The sequence below is a fragment of the Chaetura pelagica genome, unplaced genomic scaffold (assembly GCF_000747805.2).
Source record: "Chaetura pelagica isolate M959 unplaced genomic scaffold, ChaPel_1.0 scaffold126, whole genome shotgun sequence".
NCBI lineage: Eukaryota > Metazoa > Chordata > Aves > Apodiformes > Apodidae > Chaetura > Chaetura pelagica.
Window position 1 is genome coordinate 2,561,044 of NW_009953787.1, and position 8,912 is coordinate 2,569,955.

Genomic DNA, 8,912 nt, shown 5'->3' on the forward strand with positions numbered 1-8,912 from the left:
TCTTGTTTCTAAGGACCAGAGGTCTTGATATTCTTTGAGCTGTGAGCAGTCCCACAGCTGCCCAGTAGCATCAGATTTTATAGGAAATCCTGACTTTTTGCTGTTTTTCAGTACCATCTCTGTATCTCTCTTTTTTTTCACCCTGGTGCTGCTGCCATGTGGCAAAGTATCTCAACCTGTTTGGGTACTAATAACTTCAGCCATGTTTTCCTGTAGAGGAGTAAATGAGCTGTCAAAGGAGAGCTTGACTCACTGGGAGAAATCACCTGTGCTTCTGTTATCTTTGCATCTCAGAGGAGGTTTCCAAGACACTAAGAGACTAATAAGCCTGTAAAATGAATGTTATTTCATAGCCTCCCCAAATTATTTACTTTTTTAGACAATGAATAAAAAATAACCAAGGAGGAAGAATGTTGAATGCACAGAAAAAGAGGAAATTAAGATTGCCAAATTCTGGTGGAGTGTAAGTTCCACTCTCCGTATGAAAAACATGCCCAACCAGCTAATGTCTTGGGTTAGTTTCTGACTGCCTTTAATATTTATTTATTTTTTTTAATTTTAAGGGAGAGTAGACATGGGGATTTGGTCTCTATTTTGCTAACTTTTCAATATTTCACTCAAATTTTTTCTATCCAGATTATTAGTTAACTATTTAATAAAAAACCTCATAAAACCAAAAGAAACAAAATCAAAACAAAACCCAATGTTATTTATTCAGTAGTTTACTAGGAATTAATTAAATGCTACAATTTTTTCAGAAAAATTGTTTACATTATTGCCATTTGTATCGCTTAATAGATTTTAATATTTTAATCTGGTGTGTGATTTTATACAGAAAAATATAATCAAGGTGGGTACCGCTGAACTTGTAACTACGAGACACAATGAGAAATACTAAGGTGCAAGCTATTCAGTGAGTTAGATTTGTTCTAAATAAAAAGCTTATTCTTTTAACCTGAGGGAGTGCTTGGCATTGTTTTTTTTAAGAGACACCTGAAGGAAGAGGGCTTAATTTGATATCGTGTGACATAACGTTTCCATCAGTCTCAAAATGATCGTTAAGTCCTGCAGTGACTGTCATATGCAATTAACTGTTTCACTTTCAGAGTAACAACAAATCTAAACTAAGCACAGATTAGATTTCTTTCCCCCGCTAGGATAGTATATGCATGTTTCACATTCATATTGCCAGGTAGTTAATGGCAGAATTAATTTTTGTTCCAAGCAATAACAGTAAAAAATAAGAACTGCCTAAGTATTTCAAATCACATCATCTTTTATTTCCCGTTTCACCTGATGAAAAAAGGGGTAGAATTTATTGGAATTTTAGGCCCTCCCCTCTTCTCTTAAATAATTGGTATTTCAAAAGTAATAATCTCTCCACTTACTTCTTATCACAGCTTTTTTCCTTTGTGATGCTCCAAGTGCCAAGAGAAGTTCAGAGTGCAGTCACTTCGAGTAATTATTAATAAAGTTCTGCAAACATAAGGAAAATAAATACATAATTAGATTTGTAATGTGTAAACAATTTATTTCCTTTCACTGATAATCGCCACTGTATTAATCGCTAAAACATTTAAGCAGAACTTTGCATTCTCAATACACCTTGCAAATATGGACTAGTGATTAAATATGTGCTTGAGGGGCAGTGGGGAATGGTTATCCTTTACCTTGATGGAGTTCATCACTCAGGCTGCTCACTATGGCAGAGGAGCATTAGCCACTCCACAGAACTGAGCACTTTTCCAACTAACAGGCAACTTTGAAAAGGCCTCACATTAGGTAGAAATTGTCTTGAATATCTGCATGTTTTCCTGGGCACCAGTCAAGGATTAATAGTGTAAATCTGGAATTATTTGGGCAAGGCCTTTCTGAGATGAATGGACAAATTCTAACATTTTTTTGTTCTTGTAAGACTCGCTGTGTGTGCTCACCTATGACATTAAATTATCTCAGACTGAGATTCCCACCATTTTTTGTTACTGAACTAGTGTTAAAAAAACAATTCTGATCTACGGGAGTGACGTTTTAAGTTGTGTCAGTTACGTTCACCTTCTTTAAGCAGACCTGTATGTGGGACATGTTCCAGGGAATTTTTGAAAGCTGTTGATTCCAGCTGGTCCTGGCTGAGTTTTGCTGGTGCAACACAGCCCAGAAAAAGTGATGACTCTGTGCCTGTGTAAATGGCAGTTCAGTAGGGAACGAGAACTCAGAGCGGCTGCAGAGATGGTATGATGACACTCTTACTCTCTGTGCAGCACAATTTCTGCATGTGTGTATGTACTAGAGAAGCTGTGAATGACACAGCCACTGAACAAGAGGGTGCACAATCCTGTAGTTAAGAGTGGGCAAAGAGAAACTGCAAATGTTGCCTTGCATTCATTTTGCCATCTGGGTTACAGTGGGTGTGCTACCATTTAAACTTACTGCTTTAATGGATGCCATTTTCTCTGTGTTGGAAGGGCTCAAAGCACTGCACCACAATGAATGTGTGTCATAAATTCAGGGCAATTAATCCACTCAGCGTGTTATCTCTCATTTCCAGCACTAGCCTTCTGCAAGTGCTTTCTCTTCTCAAAATCTATTTGCACACACTGCAAACTGCCTTCCTGATAAGGTCAGTTCTTCAGGGACCAGGGCAGGAATCAAAGGACATTTTCAAGGAAGCACAGAGGATTGTCACTGATACAGAGACAGGCTGTTTCCTGTCTGAGTTTGTTGTGCTTTTCTCAGAGAGCTAAATCCTGTTGTCCTTACTTGGTCCTTACATACTAAAAGTATTTATTAACATCAAGGGTAGTGTTTGCCTAAATTTTGCCAGACTAGGTAGATTACTTTTCCGCAAGGACAGTTGGGTTAGTTTAAATTCCATTACCAGAAATAAATGCTTCAGGAACACATAAGCATGAAGCATATGTGCATTTAACACTTTCCTAGCTGTTTGTTCTTGTCTGTTTATTTGTTTTTCACAATCTGAGAGCAGCAACTCCCAGTGGAGTCAAAGAAAGCCTTCCTCAGAGAACTTAGGCTGATTTTAAAATGTCTTTCTAAATTCTAAGTTAAACATGTGAGTGCCTTCAAATCAGTGTACTGCTAGGGTGTTTTTGTGTTTTTTGTGTTTCGTGTTTTTTTGTTTGTTTGTTTGTTTTTCCCAATTGCACCTAGAATTCTCCTTAGAGCAAAACTTTATCTTGGATATAGTTTAATTTCTCTTTGCAGTGCATCCCAGCTGGGAAACCCTAGCTGGCAAGTAATGCCTGATGTAAGATTCCATACCTATGCATAGATATTACCCCCTTTTAGACACAGAAAATATTCCCAGTATTTCTCCAGGATGACATGAAACTCCATCTGTGCTCTGTCTATTTCTTGCAGGTTTCTGGGCTACTCTGCAGTGTCTCACATGACAAAAAAACACTTGTATTTAGACAATCAATCAGAACACTATCCATCCACTAGTTGGTAGATTTTGATTAATCTGGAATAATCACAAGTTTAAATAAGCAATATGCCTGAGCTATGGTTGCTCTATACCTTGATTACATGATTTGTGCTACTGCAATGAAAGAGAAAAGCATGAAGCAAATGCCCTGAATCTGGTATGATATTTCTTTCCTATGCCTTGCATAGGGATCAAAGGCAACATCAAAGCTAATCTCAAAACTCAGACTTCTACTACTTTTTTTCAGCTTACTAGAAGGTTGAGATGGGAGGTATGGAGACAGAGGTGTTATTTTTCACCTTTCCATCAGTGTTGGCTAGAGAAATGGAACTGGAGCCATCCTCTGAAGAATCCCAGCAGCTTGGTCCTGAACCTCTATATTGGGAGGGCAGTTGCAGCTCTGTGCCTTCTGCTAGGCAGGAACATCAAAATATTTCAGCTCTTATCTGCAGCACCCTGCCTAACCTCAATGCAGATAATCATGTGAAGTCATGGAGTTTGGATCCAGATTTGGTTCCTAATTTCACAAAAGCCTTCAGAAATCAGGATCTGGCAATTTATGATTTTATGAATACTTCCACCTGGCATGTGATCCTTGCTGATATAAACTGAAGCCCTGTGCTTTCAGTGTCGGTGACTGCTGAATTACATCTGCCTTCAGCTGATGCATAAGACCCATAGTAAAAGCACAAATGTTCATCATATAAAAGCAAAAATGTTGAGATGGATGACTCAGACAATGCTTACACAGGTCTGGCCTCATTTCTGTCACATACATCTTTAACTTTGTTGAAAGGATTTATTTTTGGAATGTGCAGCAGGATGAACTGACTTTGTTGATCTGTGCCTTTATGCAATATTTAGCTTAACAGACTTTGCATAATTTCCAGAAGATTTCATTTATCCATTATGCAACTGCAAGTTATCTGGGCTGGCACATTAAAGGGTGGTGACTGTGGCAGGCTGGGCTGGGTGTGGTGAGCGTCAGTGTGCTGTCAAGATACTTCAGTCCCTAGAGTGGCTGCTGGCATTGAGAGCAAAGGAGGACCTCCTCCCTTGGCCCCAGTGCTACAGAGACACACGCAAAGACTTCAGTCAGCACTCACACCCTTTGACCTCCCTTATCTGAGACTATACCCCTTCCTTCCAATCAGAGAAACATTTGGAAGCTGAGTGGTACTAAATATTGGGTCTCTCTCTGTAAATGCAAAATATACTTGTATCCAAAGCAGGAAAAGAGATGTGATGAATAGAAGAAATCAATTATTCTTCCTGTTTCAGCTGGAAAAATGTTACCATTTCCCTTCTCCTTACCCTGATTTTCAAAAGCAAAGGGAAACGCCTGTTATTTGCAAATTGTTGATTATGAGAGAGCTGTATTTCCCTCCTGTTATGCAGATTTGAACAACTGAATCTATAGCACTCTTCCAGCGATTGCTTTAATTAAGCCTGTGTCTACCATTTTCAAAGAACTTCCATCTCCATGTATATCTGGCAGCTTTATTGATCAGAGGGAGCCATCTTGATTAATTAAAAACCTGCCCTCATAAAAAATGGCTTTACTAGTGCTGCTGACTTGCTCTTAATATTTTCTTCAAGTTTATTTTTGCCACATTTCTTGCCACTGTCTGTTAGGGCTTTGAATGGTTAACATGCAAATGATTGTGAAGTCATTAATCCAAATTCATAAAATAGCTAGAAAAAGAAATACTCCAACTGTCCAAAGTACTACCAATTCCTATAACTGAAAAATATATCCATTTTACATCAATTCATACATATTAAAGCCATGTAAAGGGCATAAAAGAAACACTATTAAACAGACAGCCTTATGATCTGCTGACCTTGCTACCAGAAAAGCACCATACATGTGGCATTTAAGTACATGTCTAACTATCCAAGGATCTATCAGCTTCTGCAGCTCACAGATTTCCTTGGGATTCTGCAACAGCTCTTAAAATAAATTCCACAAGCTTGCGAGGCTTATTTCCTCTTCTGAGAAGAAAAAAATGCATCTGTTTGTCACATTAAAAGTAAATCCTAAAGACAGAATAGCAGAATAGTTAATCTACAGGTTTCCTATTTTGCACAAAAGCTGTACAAGACACCAGCCAGAGAAATCCTGAGTACTGGGTGAAACAACATATCTGGTGATTTGATCAGCCACTCAAACTTTGTTTTTTTTTTTACTTGTTGCTTTTTTCCTTAGGTAAAGTGGAAGCGGCACTGGACCTCATACTGATCAATTCATTCCCTCTGGTGGGCAACTCTGAGACATCACTCATCTGCATCACTTCCAAATGGCATTCCCGTGAGTCCATCACAATAGACCGAGACCAGGAGGATGTGACAAACCAACACCGGGAACCACTGGAAGTCAATGAAGATTTAAAGAGAGCAACAGCCAAAACAGTGGTGTGGAAGAGGGAACAGGCCAGTGAAACTATTGGAGTGTACTACTGTGAAGGGAAGCTCAAGGATGAAGTGACAAGGATACACACTATGAAGATGCCTCTGGGAGGTACTGTATGGTGGTCAGGCCTGAATTTTGCATGTCAGTGCTTGGAGATTGGCAATTACCCCCTGGTTGACACAAGTGGGCACAGGCAAGGCAGTCAGGAGTCAACAAGAATAGACTTGGCTCAAACCTGTGCTTTTTTCTAGAGTGCAGAGACAACTGGTCAGTATTAGCTGCTAGTCATTTCCTTGTGGAAGTTAGTCAGACATCTGTAGGTATTCTGCCTGGAACACAAAGTCAGGTGGCAAGTAAGTACTGGCCTCACTGACCCCGTGAACCAACATGGAAGATAACTCCTGCACTGAGTTTTTCACATCCCACACTCTTCATTTCTAAACATGCTTCCATTTTAAAGTCTTCACAGGTCTAAGATGTAGATAGCTAATCATAGCTATCTTTTTAAATTAATTAATAGACAACCCAAGCCTAGAAAATAACTGCCTTGTCTAAGGTTCAGTAAAACTAAAGATCAGCAACACTGGATCTGAACAGTCTGTGTCAGTATGAAAAAATCCTAAATAATCCAGCTCAGTACTGGAAAGAAACTCCAGAGAAATTTCCCCAAAATCAAGAAGATTAGTCACAAAAATCTACTTTGGATTCACTTTTGAATTGCTGTTTGTTTTAAGGCTATGCACAGCAGAAAAAGCAAACATGATAGGGGCATGGTGGGAAGAAAAGCTGGGATTTCCAAGGTTCAGCACTCGCAGCAGTACATTACATTTTCTTATGTGTGAAATTGTGCTTGTCTCTGGACCTCATTAGACTTCTGGGACAAGTTCCAGAGCAGAAACCACCATAAATGACAGAAAAGTGTAAGAAATTTTGGCTAATTTTCTGCAGCAAATCAGGTTTTCAAAACTTCAGTTGAATAATAGATTCCACTGTATTGCTAATGTTTTGTGTTGCAGCAGCTGGTCTGTGAGGAGACACTTTTGATCTTTCTTTACAAGCCTTCATTAAAAGCAATTATTGCTGTTGGTACTTCCTGAAATTACATAGCAAACACAGAAAAAGAGGTTTTTCATTTATCTGAGCTAAAATTTGTTTCCATTTATTCTTTATAGTCTGGGAATGTTAGAAGTAAAGCGAGCAGTACAAGTGCATTTTACATTTGCTCATGTTTTCTCTGACCAAATGTGGTCTTTGAAGGGTTGGAATTGTTACCAAGAAGCTCTGCAGATACAGGCTGATGACTGTTGTTCCCAAGGAGGCTGCATTGAGGAGGAGATAAAAGTCCATGGAAAAGCCCATGGAAAGCCAGTGTGACCCCACCCATGGCAGAATGTCAGCACTAAATGTCACCTGTAGGACAACCTGCATGGGTGGAAAGGTGTCTCCTGAATCAGTATTTTTTTTTTTGCACTTGGCATCTGTGGACTTAGGAACAGAGAATGTAAAGTAATTGAACTCTGAGAGCTTCCTGTGTAACAGAAGTTGTTCTAACCAGACATAAAACAACACTCACACCAGCAGCAGGCAGGTTTCTTTGAATCGTTTCTGGGTTTGAGCCCATACCTCAGATTTTCTCTGTAAAACTTCCACTGACAAAATTTAAGCTAGCAACTTGTCAGTGAACACATCTAATCTAATGAGGCTAGATGGGTGAGAAAGACGCACAACAGAAGTTCTCAAAGCTATTAAAGTGCACAGAAAGAGGAAGAAGAGGTCAATGAAGGACTGTGAGGTTTGGCAAAGCATCTGTAGCTGGAAAACAAGCCTTTTTCCCCTTTGCTGTTGTTGTCTGAATAATTTTTAAAGGCAGGTTGTTTTTCAACACCAAATATTAGGCAAGAGTTGAAATGTTCAATTTCACACTGAGGACACAAAAAGCATAGGAAGGAGAGGCACCTCTGAAAACCCAGCCACTCTTTTGCAGTCTCAGGGCAAGAAGCTGCTGCAGCACTTACTAAGCATCAATTATTCTAGTAGCCCCACTGACTCCAGTGGGAACTGGCATCTGCCTCTTTGTGTATCTACTATCAGATATGTAGCTACAGTGAAGATTTATCCTGTATAATATAGAAAGATAACAAGTTCATTTTCCTCTTTCACTCTACAAATGTGCCACTATGAAAGTAACAAGTCTGTTCTTCTGCATTATTTGCATTATGGTAACACATGTAACATCCATACATGCAATGACAGGGAACAAATTATGCTTTACATATATATCAGAAGTAATGCTTATACTGTATGCAGCACAAATATCTAGAATAAAACACTGTACAACCTGGTCTGCATCTAATTTATGCAATTTCTCTACAAAATAAATGTATATTTTCATATATACGATTGAATTTCCCCTACAGAAACTCCCACAAGCAGGCAAAGGGACAATAATGGAAATGCTGGGAACAAAGCATTGTGGCACTTGCCCTGCAACTCAGTTAATTATGTCTCTATAAGGAATTGGCACACTCAAGATGTGAAATCATGAAATACAAGTCACAATCTAAATATATGTTGGAACTAAGCCCACTAGGGAGTGTGGGTTCCATTGCAACAATACTCCAAAGAAAAAGTCTTGTGGTTAAGATAAATAATGTAAAAAAAAAAAAAAAAGGAAATACAAAATTTTAATATCTAGTTAAAACAATTTGCAATGCCTCACCAAGCTTGGTCCAAAAGACACTGCAACTAAAACAGTTATGATAGTTTGAAACTAACAACTAATTCTTGGGAAAGCTGTTGAACTTTCTTTTCCTAAATAGATCATGATTTTCACCATGCATTTGATATTCATAAATAACTTCTAACTTGGGAGATGACAGAAATTTGGGACAACTTTCAGTTTTTGTTTGCCTGTTTCTATTGAAGAACATATTTCATTATTCTGTATTGAAATTCTCTAGTTCTATTAGCTTTAAGTTCAGATTCCAGTGCCTAGGCAACACAGCAAATGCTTAACAGGTTCCCATGCATTTGCTTGGTATCATGCAGGGAAAGTCC

General features: G+C 38.7%; 1 protein-coding gene across 1 annotated transcript in view; it reads left to right on the forward strand.

The window, feature by feature from the left end:
- The first annotated feature begins 3,766 nt into the window (after window positions 1-3,766).
- TEK (TEK tyrosine kinase, endothelial) overlaps window positions 3,767-8,912 on the forward strand; it is a 31,751-nt gene continuing 26,605 nt past the window's right edge. Inside the window, 2 exon segments of the mRNA XM_010001029.1 lie at window positions 3,767-3,994; window positions 5,606-5,963. Of these exon segments, the coding sequence (XP_009999331.1) occupies window positions 3,767-3,994; window positions 5,606-5,963 (586 nt within the window).